General features: G+C 41.5%; 2 protein-coding genes across 3 annotated transcripts; both read right to left on the reverse strand.

The window, feature by feature from the left end:
- Positions 1-448: 448 nt before the first annotated feature.
- Positions 449-10,019, reverse strand: LOC143318697 (mitochondrial inner membrane m-AAA protease component AFG3L1-like). 2 transcript variants are annotated; one of them, XM_076727163.1, is made up of 17 exons: positions 9,816-10,019; positions 8,301-8,391; positions 8,128-8,187; positions 7,930-8,051; positions 7,492-7,641; positions 7,304-7,378; positions 6,932-7,056; positions 6,555-6,828; positions 6,276-6,413; positions 5,947-6,100; positions 5,744-5,851; positions 4,101-4,226; positions 3,856-3,966; positions 3,376-3,491; positions 3,033-3,233; positions 2,717-2,911; positions 449-2,355 (listed from the first exon to the last, which is right to left on the reverse strand). In XM_076727163.1, the coding sequence occupies exons 1-17, from the start codon at positions 9,933-9,935 to the stop codon at positions 2,128-2,130; spliced, it is 2,394 nt and encodes a 797-aa protein (XP_076583278.1). In that variant the 5' UTR covers positions 9,936-10,019; the 3' UTR covers positions 449-2,127. The 2 variants fall into 2 exon arrangements, with proteins under 2 accessions (XP_076583278.1, XP_076583284.1); XM_076727169.1 differs by having other exon boundaries at positions 8,301-8,388; positions 9,816-9,992.
- Positions 10,020-12,196: 2,177 nt separating this feature from the next.
- mt2 (metallothionein 2) lies at positions 12,197-13,166 on the reverse strand. The gene is made up of 3 exons (XM_076727178.1): positions 13,009-13,166; positions 12,844-12,909; positions 12,197-12,439 (listed from the first exon to the last, which is right to left on the reverse strand). The coding sequence occupies exons 1-3, from the start codon at positions 13,031-13,033 to the stop codon at positions 12,348-12,350; spliced, it is 183 nt and encodes a 60-aa protein (XP_076583293.1). The 5' UTR covers positions 13,034-13,166; the 3' UTR covers positions 12,197-12,347.
- Positions 13,167-13,804: the final 638 nt, after the last annotated feature.

Consider the following 13,804-nt stretch of genomic DNA (forward strand, 5'->3'; position numbering starts at 1 on the left):
ATTCTTTGATGCCACTGTAGACAGATCTGTGGTCCACCATGTATAAAATTCACTGGTGCAGTATCCTCCAAGTGACATATGACATGTCCTTAAAACACTTCTGATGCAATTCTGGCTTGATCACACTAGGGCTCAATTTACTTTTGCACAAGTAATTTTTCATTTATTTGAATTTTAACTTGATGTAAAATACCAGATTTTTTATTAGTATAATACAGCAACTGCTTAGATCTCTGACAAACTGCTTTCCATAGTTCAGTTTGTAAATCATCAAAATCAGCTGTCCAGATGGTACTATGTGTTATTTGACAGCAGCAGACACATGCTCACTAATGCTGCAATTAAAATGTTATTAAAACAGAGATAAGACTAACAACTATTTTCCTGAAAGAGAACCCGGGCTGCTAAAACACAAATAAGATGACTGGAAATGAAAAATCAGACCAGTGGGTGTAGAAAATGTTTAATATTGGTGTGAGCCACAGCAGCCTCACCTTCTGGATGTTTCATTTGTCTTGACATCTAACATAAAATCAATAATCCTCAATGACATGTAAAAAGAAATACTCATCAAGCAAAAACAAGAACAGTGTCAAGAAGGCACAAGACACACAATATGTCCACATATGGCTGCTCATCAATTACACTTTTTTAAAATGTGGATTTCAATAGAGGACAAATGATTCAGTGTCACGCTGGTCTGTCTTTTACTCATCTCTTAGAAAACAGGATGAAAATCTTAAAAAGCGTCCACACTGCTGATACTGCAATGCACTAGTTCAAGTAAATCTTTATATTAAACCTGCTAGTTCAGCTCAGGAGTGACTGTCTTAAGACACGATTCACATTAGGATTACAGTATGTCACCAACCCGTCTGGGGCTGGTTCTCAAATACATGAAATGAGATGCTACATGAATACTTATCCAGCTTAGCTCGCTTGGCTCAATTAGGAATAACATCCACACAAGACACAACTGGCTGAGAGGGCGATTTCCTGAATGACAGCATTGTTGTCATGTTAATAAATGCTGGAGGAGCGTTTAGAGAAGCCAATCACATGAACGACAGTCGAGCACAGAAAGCATCAGCCTGGAAGTAACTTCATATAATTAATGACAGGACAGAACAATTATGCAGTGTGAAAAGTGTGAGTACTGTGAACAATGAATTGTTCAGTGGTTAATGTTATTTAAAAAGGGAGTTATGAATACAGAGACTGTGAGGTAGTGTGTATGTGAGTTAAAAATCTCATTTAAGGCAAACATGTCAGCATTGTGTGGTATCTGTTAGCTTATATTTGATTCTCACTCAGTTGAGTTGTCAGTAGCTCCAAGGTAACCATCATCTTAAAGTAATGGATGTCTTCATCAATGCTGACTCATGTTACTGTGGCGAAAACAACCTACAGTAGATGTGAACCTCTAACACTTAATATGTGTACAAAGAAAAATGTACAAACACTGACTTCTAACAGCTGCCTTCAATGATATGTTACTGAGAAAGGTTGAAGTCTGTCAGAAGACTATAATGGGATTAATGTATTTAAGATGTGACACAATGTCCCTGAAATATAAGAATGTCTTCATTTGAATACCAGGATTTAAAAAAGCACGGTCAAAGTACCTTTGAAATCTTCAACATGTCACAAAAAAGAAAAGAAAGCTGGTTTCCCACTCAGGGAAAACACACTTTAAATATATAGCTATCAACACAACGAACTGGTGGCTGAGACTGAAAGCATTCTTAAATCTCGACCACAGACTAAAGAATCATCAAGCATCTTTCTGCTCAGATTGAATGAGGTTGTATAAAGGTAATGAGCCTCACAATAACATTTAATTCATATGAAACCAGCACAGAGTGTAACTGACCAAAACACACCACAACAAATGAACTTGTACCTTTTTTTTGGAATTCCAGCTGGAATATAAAAAGTACAATAAAAAAATGCATAATCTCAGCCCGTTCAGACCAGTGCAACACATCGCCTTCCTTCCATTTGCAGCTGTCTGTGGGAGGATTTTTCGCAGAGCCCTGACAGGCTGCAGTTGGACCGGACGGTGCTGCACTTGAGAAATATTCACGTGAATCCATTGGAATATCTGCCTTGAGGCTGCGTGTGCACCTACAGGTAAAAGGCTGATTTGTTTTGCCTATTCTGCGGGTGTTTTTCATCCCCTTTGTTCTTGTTCCAGTGCCTCAGTCCTGCAGGCAGAGAAGTGTCCTCCTCAAAGTCCCCCAGCCCTTCAACAAACTCCTCGTATGATGACTTCTCTTGAAAGGGACGAGCTCCAAGCAGCTCCAGCATGTCGGCCTTGTCTAGAATTTCCTTTTCTAGAAGACGGTTTGCCACCTGCAACACATGACCAGCAACGTAAGGATTTTAAGCGTTTTAATGACGATGGCTAACTGCATCATCAATAAATATGCAAGTGGTATTACTGAGCACAGACTTCAACAGCAGATCTGCATTAACACTCAAAAGACAAAACAGGCTGTGGAGCAACAGTAGTTACATCTTAGAGTAGCATTATCACAGTTAGCTATTTAATTTAAGGTAGCAGCTCACTCACAATCCTTTCAATCAGTTTTTGAAAATGCTAATTTCAGCAAACCACATATGAGCATACAGTTGCTGCATCTCACTGTTCAGTCATCTGCTTCAGTCTCTTCATCTTGACTCCTCTCCATCCTTTTCCTCTGATCGTTCTCACCTTCTCCACTATTTCTTTCTTATCGGTGATGAGCTGAAGCGTCCGCTGGAAAGCCGTGTCTATGAGCAAGCGCACCTCCTGATCTATCAGCTGGGCTGTTGGTTCACTGAAGGGTTTTTGAGTCACCATGTCACCCTGCTGCGGGAGGTCGAAGGACAGCTGACCCACTGCCTCGTTCATTCCAAACTGTACAACCTAAAATATGAAGAGAACTGACTGTAAGTCAAATGAAAAAACTGTGTTGCTCCACTTCAAAGCAGCTGCTTCAAATACTTGTTCAAAGTGACTTTTTAATTGTGTTAAATGTGTTGATTACCTGTGCATAGGCAGACTGTGTGACTTTCCTGAGGTCATCCTGTGCTCCGGTGGTGATTCGATGAAAGAAAACCTGCTCAGCCACTCGACCCCCCAGCATCATGCACATTCTGTCAAACAGCTGCTCCTGGGTGAACAGGTACTGTTCCTTTGGCAGATACTGGGCATAACCCAAACCTTTCCCTCTGGGAACAATGGACACCTGTGGGAGAACACTTTAATCAATCCTCTTATCAATGTAATCATTTGGTGAAATCTTTATGTGACTGTAGAAGGTAAAAACAAATAAAATGGTGTAAGGTCTGCAGAAGAACTCATACAGAGGTGGGAAATGGTCTGACTACCTTAAGTAGGGGGTCTGCATGTTCTAGGAACCAGCCCACCACAGCATGTCCAGCCTCATGATACGCCACAGTAGTTTTCTCTGGAAGCTGCAGTACCTGAGTCTTTTTCTCCAGACCTGAAAACAAGGAGCATAACTATCAAAGTGCACTGTGTGTTTTGTACAAGCAATAGGTTATCAGGGTTGGTGTGTTCTTCAGGCATTCATGAGATAGAGTTGAGGGGATGGTGTCTTTGGGTTGTTGTATGAGTCAAAGACATAATGCATAAAATCACAGTGGAATCAAATCCATACAGAAAGATACATTAACATATGATTTAGACTAACAGTATATTAACTGATCAACATACTACAGAAATGAATCCAACCACTGCTTTTACTAATAACTAACTTTATTTAGGTGTTTAATCCAAATCCAACAATCTGTCATTTTATGAGTATTATCATCATATTAAGTGCATGAATGTGGTTGTTAACTTACCTCCAACAACTCTCTCGACTGCCTGCTCAAAGTGCTTCGTGCTGATATGTTGGTTGAGGTGACGTGCAGCTATGAGGGCGGCCTCATTACACACATTAGCAATATCAGCCCCTGAGACACACAAGGACACCCAACAACCAAGTGAGACTCTGGTTTGATGAGAAACACAACAACAGATACAGAAGACAGGCTGTATGATCCTTTTAGATCAACTGAGCTGAGCACATGAGCGCTCTTGTTCTTACCAGTAAAACCTGGTGTTAGTGCTGCTAGCTTCCTGGCCAAAGCCTGCACGTCTATACTGGAGTCCAACTTCAGAGGTCTTAAATGCACCTTAAAGATGGATGCCCTGCCTTTAATATCTGGAGGGCCTGTAGAAAAATTTAAAATATTATGAATTTTCTAATATTATAACACATGATGCTGCAGAAGTGACATCATCACACATCCCATCACGCATCGCAGAGGTGAGGCTGTTCTTATAAACTGCTACAGGTAACATAAGTGATAGAGATAACTCATCCAACCTCGCCAAGATCTGTAAAATACATCGACGTGTTGACTGTGCCTCACACTCTGATCCCTGTGAGGATTTCAAATTTACCAATCTTACAGAAGCTCTCTCAACACCTGCATTACAGGAATGTTGGTGTTTATTTTGTAGAGCTGGGCATCAAATCCTGGCAGCTGGCATGCAACACTGAAAGACAAATCCTGTGACAGCAATGTGCCAGGGGAGACCCATTTTCATGGGAAAGCAAAGCCATGAGGTCAATGATACTCATCTTGAAGACAGACTCTCAAGAACAGGAATATTCCGGGGCACATAAACACTATTCTTAAACTGACAGCTGAGAGCGACACAAAGGTAGTTGAGTGTGTGTGTGAAGGAGCATCTGAAGGACCTATTAGATCTGAGTCTTAAAGCAACTATTAAACCTGTGGCCTAATTCGAAGACTTTAACACAATGCATTATTCATGCAGGTTAAACCCACTCTTCTTTTTGTTTAAATATGAGGGACATAATGCTCGAACAAGTTAAGCAACTAAATACTGATCAAACTTTAATCAGTAATGTGACAGCTTTATGTGACAGTACTGTTTACATGTAACAACAGACAGGCTAAAGGAAAGGGAACACAAAAATCCAACAACACGGAGGGGATTGTTGTGGCCCATCCCTCACATTGGCCTCCAGTTGTCTAATCCTGCTTTTATAGAAAGCCAGCTCTCTCATTTTGACCCACTTTTCTTTGTCAAAGAGAAAACTGTCCTGTCCGCTATTGTCCAGCACTGCTGGCGTCAAGCAAATTAGATCTTAGCAGGCAGAAAAAGATCAACCATTTTAACCACAAAGATGAAAGCACACAATACGCTTTTAATGCCACATGAACAGGTGCAAAAAAATAACAGAAGCAAATCTAATAGGCTTGAAACTAATTGGTATGGAAATCATACAGTAAGTACAAAATATGGGTGTAAATAAGGTCAAGCTTGGCACCTCATCTGAAGCAGCCACAAAACACTAACAAGGTTAAGTCTGGGTCTGCTCGCACATTAGTGCCACTGAATTGCATTTGTTGCACGGCAACATATACATGCATCAACATACAATTACAAATGAGAGAGGAAAACAGGAGAGAAAAAAGAAAAAGGAAAAGCCTGGTTATTTGGCATGATTTCAGGGGCAAAGTGTAAATCACAACCTGCTTATCTCTCTTCACTCTTGGCACAGAGGTGAGCTGTTAAAGGAAACCATCAAATGATGAACTGAAATTAAATTGTGTGCATTAAAGGTAGACGTCATGAATGGAAACCAGTTCTCAGGCATCCAGGTGAGAGCAGGAACTTGTAAATCTGGAGAGGCAGACAAGTGCTGTACCTTACCTATGTATATATGTCGATCAAAGCGTCCGGGCCTCATCAAAGCAGGGTCCAGGATATCAGCTCGATTGGTGCCAGCCAAAACGACCACATTGGTGCTGCTGTTGAACCCTGTAATGACAAAAACAAACGGCACACAAAGGTCTCGTGAAGTATAGCACCAGGACGAAGGCTTGAACACGGAAAAAGACAACATAAATGCATACCGTCCATTTCCACAAGCAATTGGTTGAGGGTGTTTTCCTGCTCGCTCTGGTTGCCAAAGTTCCCTCTGCCTCTCTTCTTGCCCACAGCGTCGATCTCATCGATGAAAAGGATGCAGGGGGCATTTTTCCGAGCTGTGGCAAACATATCCCTTATCTAATACAGGACAGAGCAAAGAGAAATCCAAGTTTAGCATAATATCCTACATCGTTATCATTCAAGCACAGACAGCAATACGTAATTAATCATTGGCATGCATGAACTCCATGTGACGCATCATTCAGCCTCTACACTCTTGGCACAGTCGGGAGGTATTCAGTCCAGTACTGACCCTTGCTGGGCCCACGCCGACAAACATTTCCTGGAACTCTGAGCCGTTGACGGTGATGAAGGGGACGTTGGCCTCTCCAGCAGTGGCTTTGGCGAGCAACGTCTTGCCAGTTCCAGGAGGACCTGATAACACTGCACCCTGAAAACAAAGGTGGTCCGTAACAATCAATACCAGTGACTCAGCAAATGCTTCACCAGGTGGAGAAATTCCATTAATTGAAATTGACACCCTCACGCCCCCAACCCTGTGTGATCCTTTATGATATACAGTATGGCACACCTTTGGGATCTTGGCTCCTAGGTCCTGGTACTTCCGCGGGTTCTTCAAGAAGTTAACAAACTCCAATATCTCCAGTTTGGCCTCCTCACAGCCTGCAACGTCCTTAAATCGAACGTTGATGCTGTCTTTAATTATCTTGGCTTTGGATTCACTCATGCTAAAGGGGTTTACTCGCCCTCTGCCTCCACGACCTCCTGCCAACGGTCCCTGCCGTGTGGCAAGAAGGAACAAGCCAACCAATAGTAAGGATGGGAGGACGCTCAAAAGGAGTGCCCTGCAGGGAGAGAGAACAATGAGCATCAACATGAACAAATCCAATGTGCATAGAAGTCACTTCAGGATGAAAGATCCAGGTGCTTATCGGATGAAATTCCCACCCATTGTTGTCACTGCTGTAGAATACGGGCACTTTCTGTGTGGAGTCCAGACCCATTTCTTGCTGGGCCATCTCCAGGTTGTGCTCAAATGACTCAACACTGCCAATGTTGAACCACAAATAGCTCTGAAACATACAGACAACAGAAAGCATGCAGAATATATGCTCATATTCTTTAAACTTCAAAGCAAGCAAGACTGTGTTTGAGAGAGAGATACGTACATTCATTCATTTTCATGATGACCAAGCAGAAAACCAGTTTTTGGGGAGCCCATGAACACAGTAAAACTAAATCATGGTAAAACCAGGACTAACAGAGTGATCTCCAGTATACAAAAACCAGAGGCCATGACAGCATCTTCATGCAACTAACCACTTCTGATGAGTTCACTCCATGGGCAGGAATTACTTTGACATATTGCTTATTGACAACCTCCAGGTGACCCACCTGTGTAGAGAGCACAGTAACCAATTTGTTCACACCGTTGTAAAAACAGACGTGCACATAAAGAACCTCCACATGCTGAAGATGCCAGAACTGAAGCACGCTAAGCCTCTTACCAAGCCTCTGCTTAGGTAGTGATGCACAAAGTCCTTCCAGGAGATCTGGACCCCCGTCTCTCGGAAGTAAAAGTATAAAAAAGCCGAGGTCATGCCTGCTGCACCAATTGCAAAGTTCAGAACTGCCCTTTCATCCCAGGGAAAATCCTCCTGTTAGATAAAAGAAACGTGAGAGGAAGTTTGTTGGTTTGTTTCAACAGTACCATGTGACTAGTATGATCCTGTATGTTTAAAGCTAAATGTCAAAATTTGAAAGCTTTTACTCATTATTAGAATAAATACATAACCTAAACTGACATTTCTATATCGTTCAATAAAAATAATATTGTAAGAGTATTATAGACCTGAATACAGACCAAGAGAACACACCCACTCCTGCACTAATGAGTGAAAGAAGTAGAATCTTTCTCAGATGCCAGGATGCCTCTGATTTTGCACCTGAAAGCGTGTCCACCAGTGAGATTCTTCCTTTTTTCCTCCTCTTCGTCGTTCATCCTCATCCTCATCATCATCATCTTGCCCTTCCTTCACAAGAGATTCTTGCCCTTTGGTGTTTTCATCTGAAAAGCAACAGAAAATCAGTCACATCCTGCAGAGGAGTTGAGACCTGAGGATGTACAAATGCTGCTTCCTCACCTTCCTCTGATTTGTTGACACCTGCACTTTCTTCACTCTTTGGGAAAAACTTTTCAAAACCTAAACCAATTCACACACGCACAGAACAAAAGAATTAAGTGCAAATGGCTCACACTGACCAAAGACGCAGGTCCTTTTGTGCTCATTTAGCTACGTTGCATAACGTAACATACCTCTTGGTGGTTTGTTCGAGCTTAGTAACCGAGCGAGTGGGAAACTGTGCTGATATAATCCTCCACGTCTCCTTTGGATCAGTGACCTCTTCTGAAATAAAAAGACTGTTTGATGAATGTCAGCAGTTAAAAAACACAGAAAGACCTGTGGAAAAGAAATATACAGAACAGACATGTTATTTATCATTGATGTTCACCTAATGCAAACTGGTAGACAGGCAACACAGACTGAAACATGAGAAGCCACAGCCCCGTCCGGTCTGCAGCTGTCATGACTAAATATGAGAAATCTGTCTGCTGCATGTTTTTTTTTTTTCTAAACAACCTCAAACAACATTTTATACAGGATTACAACAATCTCATTAGGACTTGTGATGCTGGTCTGTGTCCCAGTTAACCTAATTTACTTATATACAACACCGGCCCAGGTAACCCACTTACACTAATACTATACACTGAACAGTCGCTATACATCTCACATGGTGTTTAATTACATATCTGTCACTTGGGCTTAAAAAACACAGAATAAATTATTCTTAAAGGTTTCAAACACTAAAATGTGTGTTTCTCACATACAAATGCAGATACATTTTTTAAGGCCAATACTATTATTGATACTTGAGAACAATAAAAATCTGATGATATCATGTTTGCTGATTTTTTTTTACATAAACAAATAATATAAACAATTAGTTTACATATCAAGATATATTTGAGTAAAGATGTTATATGATCAATACAGTAAATATATGCTGGCAGTAAAACATGTAATGTTGCAGCTTTGTGCTTTGCAGTCTCTGCCCACATACACACCAACACCTGTAACAACTGAGATCACACAGTGCCAGCCTGCTAAAAAAAAAAAGAAAAGAAAAGAAAAAAATCCCACAAGAACCGAACATTTCAGGGACAAAACTCGATGTATTACACATTTTTCTCATCCAATGGAAAATATTCACCATGTGGCACCAACAACACACAGCAGCTCAAACACATTTTCATTCAGACCAGTGCTGAAGTGCAGCTCCACTGAAGCACGCCAGCAAAGTTTAAGAGGCTTTAAAAAAATACTCAAAAACTTTAAGGTGCCAGCCCGCGCACACAAGCGACTTTTATTTCTACTCAGCAACTTACTTGCATGCTTTAACCTGTTTTACAAAGTGAACTGAATGAACCACAGTAACCGAGACACACCCCCTCCGCACTAAACATCAGGAAACCGAGGAAATTCCCCTCTAAACTAATCATAATGAACGGACATCTTCCAAACAACAGAGCAATGATACACAAACAGTGGAGCAGTTTGTTTGTTTAGAGGTTTACAGGGTGGGGGTCTGCAGGCTGCACTGGAACACTGTGTTCTTTCCCACGACAGACCTCCAAAACTCCCGTAGCACTGTCACCAAACACATCTGCGAGTGGCTGTTACAACACAGCAAGTCTACATCCAGTGTGAGTGTGCACGGCCAGAGAGGAAAAACACCAGCAAGAGGAACACAAACAACGTCAGCCTACCGACGCCGCTGCGCCGCTGGGGAGAAAAGTTGCTGAAATAGCGGATAAGTCTCGGCTCCACGTCCCAACCGACCGGACCCGGTTCCGAAGAGGGGCCACACTCGCAGTGAGCAGGCCCATCGCGTCCCACACTTCGTCTGCGCTCCACTCACTGAACCGGTCCACGGGCCATCCAGAGGTACAGCGCACCCAATGTCAACAACCACGCGTCATCTCGCGAGATTTTGGTTACAAAAGAGCAGCGTGAGATTTCGAATGCGGAACATTTGTCTCACTTTTGGTTTAAATCGTACATGTAACATGAAGAATGTGTTGGCGCAGTAACTACAAAGCTTAGGAAGTTAATTCAGCTTTTTTTGAAGCTCATGTTTTTATTGATGGGTTTTATTGGTGTTTTTTTTGTTTTGTTTTGTTTTTTTGTTTTTTTTCTGCCATATGTTACTGGTGAGTTCACTGGGTTCATTCTGTGCTCATATTGCAATATATTGCAATATTTTGACTGCGTATTACCTATATATTTTGTGCTGCAGACATGGGGCTATATAATGATTTGATTTGAATCTTTGTTTTAATTTTTTGGTATGACATAGGACATACTGTACTTTATATGATGTTGCATAATGACTGTCGGTTTTACATGTACCCCAGCTCATTCAGAAGCTGCATCAAAAGTATTAGCTAAAACCAAAAGGTTTGAACACATCACTCCGTATTTTAACTTCTCTTCACTGGCTCCCAGTAAAACTGATTTTAAAATATCTCTTGTTGTTTTTAAATCTATGTCTGGCTTAGCTCCTTTATCCTTGACAGATGTCTTAGATCAATTGAAGCTCTCCTCCGTGAGTTCTAAATCAGCTCATGGTGCCTGCAGTCATGACGGTCCAGCTCTCTTCCACATGGACCAAGGTCTGTTACAACAGTGTCTTCTTTTAAAGGCAGACTAAAAACATGTCTTTTTTGCATACTTTTAGTTAGGTTAAAAGTGTGTAGTTAAAGGATACAACTTCTATCTTAGAATCAGCATTATTATTATTATTCCCTTACCTTTTTGATAAGAACAACAGTAATAATAATACCTTCTTATCTTATTCTCTTTTTATTGTACTACTTTCTTATCCCATATGTTTTTATCTTTTGTATTTATGGATGTAATATATTATCCTATTTTTATTGTAATACCTTCTTATCTAGTTTTATCTTAAATGTTTTTATTTATGTAATTCCTTATCTTATATATTCTTATGGTTTTGTCATATATGACTTTTTCCTAGAGTCTACGCCGGTATATGATATGTGCTATATAAATAAACTTGACTGGACCAACTATTTAGAACATGAACATGTAGAACACATATTTAGAGGCTTGTTTTCTGTCAGCTTCAGTAACATAGTTGAGATGTACAGGATACAATTTATAAAAATCATTCCAAAAACACAGATGTGTGGGATATGTTTTGAATGTGCAGGTAGTTTTGAACATGAGCCATTAAAGTGCAGGGGTTCATAAATTAAAGCTAGGGTAGACTGTTTTGGCATCACTGGCCAAAAAGTCCAGAATAACCTTTCAGCATATTGTAATTCAAGTGGCCTGAGAGACAACCAGACTTTTGCAACTCCTTTATGGTTATTTTCAGGCTTTAAAAAATCTGTGAAGGGAGACTTTGGCCAATCACAGGTCATTTCAGAGAGAGGGCGTTCCTATTGTCTGTTTTTCAAACACAGACATGTACAAGTCCCTCCACATGTTAAAAGCCTGATTCAATGGCAGAAAATCTTGCTGACAGTGTGATAAGTTGGTAGCCTATATCGATGTACAGTATAAAACACACAAACTGGCTACAGCAGGTCCTACGAGGTATGAGGTTACACAGGGCAACTGGTCGGCATCACAGGAAGTAGGTTGTTGGTGTAACCCTGCCACTGGCAAAGTTCAGTCGGCATTGTCTGCCTTCTGTATGTTGCTGTTTTCAAAGACCCCACAGCTTCCCAGCAACTAGTCTTCACTCTGAAACTGGTCAGTTTTGATATTATCAAGGTGTCTTAATGCCAGGCCTTGACTCGCACATGCAAGTGTTCCACCACAAAAACAAGCTCTCCCCAACACTATTTTGCAAGGTGCCCTCACTGCATCGTTAGTGCCACCCAGATGATCGTGATGGGGCTAACGAAATACAAACCAGCGCGTTTTGCTCCCCCGTCTACCAGAATGATGTCATTGCCTTGATGCCGCATTCATATTTAAAGTAGCTGTGTGTCCCCCACAAAAGGCATTCACCTTAAATTGATCTAAAACAAAAACCCTCACCAGAATGCAGGAAGTTAGGGTTTGATGCTCAGATTTGAGTCAATGCCCCCCCCATGTTGAAATAAGGCATACACCCTTGAACAAAAACACATCCACGTTTTATTTTAATACAAGTAGAGAAAAAAAGACAAGAAAATCTCCGTAGACATAAGCAACTGCAATAGATTCAAAAGGGTTCACAGTGGCGCCATCACGTGGGCAGTAGAAGGCTGGCTGATGTTGAGGCTTCATTGGCAGCAACTTGTGTCGCATGTCTTCCCTTTGCACACGCAGCCTGAGGCGCACTTGCTGCAGCCGGATGGGCAGCATGAGCAGCAGCCTGCAGTGAGAAACAGTGACACACCAGCAGTCATGTTATCTGCTACCGAGAAAGACGGACAGCTGACGCCATCCACAGAGCACGTTTAGAGGCTAAACATGGTCAACTTAGTGGAGTGGGATATTATTTACACCTTTACGTTGTAGCTGATTAAGTCAATTTGAGCCACCTGGGCAGTCGCTTATGTCTTCTGGAAAAAGGTGATTTCAGCTATAAACTACAAGCATTAAGATGTTTCAGAGATATGACCATTACGCTACCTTCAGAGAATCCTAAGGAAATAAAACCATTAATGAACAGGGAGACAGATAAAGACTCGACTGTTAGGATGTAGTGCATCAAACAGCCGCTCAGAGTGGCTTAAGGCACGACTCCTCACGATGCGAGGATGTTATCGGACTTACTCTTTTTGCAGGTGGTGCAGGAACAGTTTGTGCAGGAGCAGGATCCTCCGCATTTGCAGGATCCACCTAGAAAATAAAACATCTCGCCAGATCAGTTTCATGCTGTCCGCTAATGGTTAAATAAAACACCACAACTATGAGCGAAGAGAGAGGGAGAACACTTACTCTTTGAGCAATCACAAGGGTCCATGTTTCTGTTGATGTCGAGGTGTCTTCGTGTGAAGATTCCGCGTCTGCAGGTTCAGAAGAGCCCGTGTTTTGGTTGTCAATGAAGGGGGCAGCTGTTTTATAGTTTCCTGGGAATAACAAGACCGGGTGCAAAATGCGCCATGTCATGGTGCACGCCGGCACGTAGTGGATGATTACAAAGAGGTTTGTGCACACGGCTTCTTGGTTAACCATCCAGGAGTGGGAACAGAGAGACTGTCAGGCGGAGGTCAATTTAGATGCAGATTGAAAACAAAGTTGTGGCACCGGGGGCCCATTTGTTCCTCTGGGGACTCTAAACCCCAAAGTAATTAACGTGTTTACATGATTGTATATGACACAAGAGAGAACGCAGGTTACGAAAATTCACAGATATCCCGCATTATTTCTTTTTCAGTTCTAAACAGGGACTCGAAATGCCACCAACATTTCTCATTAGAACAACATAGTTTTCAAATATTTTTTCAAATATTGTTTTTTACATGTGTGAGGTCAGCGAGTAACCACTGGGATTATATGGTGAAAATTCACCCGTTTCAATGTGGAAATCCGTGAGCACAAATTGCAGTGCGCAGTCATGAGTCATGTGCTGAGTTTGCGCACGTATTTACAAACTGGAGGAAGAATGTGGAGGAGAGTTTAGTCAAGATGCATTCAGAGTACGGCAGAGACTTCCGATAAATTGACTCCCTCGAAATAAAAGGTGTCTCTGGGGCATACTATGTAAAATACTGGAATGAGGTATTTTTACTCA

This window comes from Chaetodon auriga, chromosome 1, assembly GCF_051107435.1.
Source record: "Chaetodon auriga isolate fChaAug3 chromosome 1, fChaAug3.hap1, whole genome shotgun sequence".
NCBI lineage: Eukaryota > Metazoa > Chordata > Actinopteri > Chaetodontiformes > Chaetodontidae > Chaetodon > Chaetodon auriga.

Coding starts and splice junctions, on each gene's coding strand:
- LOC143318697 (XM_076727163.1), bottom strand. CDS start 9,935: ATGGGCCTGCTCACTGCGAGTGTGGCCCCTCTTCGGAACCGGGTCCGG. Junction 7,642..7,929: donor ACTGGTGGACACGCTTTCAG/GTGCAAAATCAG, acceptor TTTATCTAACAG/GAGGATTTTCCCTGGGATGA. Junction 6,829..6,931: donor TACAGCAGTGACAACAATGG/GTGGGAATTTCA, acceptor CTCTCCCTGCAG/GGCACTCCTTTTGAGCGTCC.
- mt2 (XM_076727178.1), bottom strand. CDS start 13,033: ATGGACCCTTGTGATTGCTCAAAGA. Junction 12,910..13,008: donor CCCTTGTGATTGCTCAAAGA/GTAAGTGTTCTC, acceptor TTTATTTTCTAG/GTGGATCCTGCAAATGCGGA. Junction 12,440..12,843: donor CTGCACCACCTGCAAAAAGA/GTAAGTCCGATA, acceptor TTCTCACTGCAG/GCTGCTGCTCATGCTGCCCA.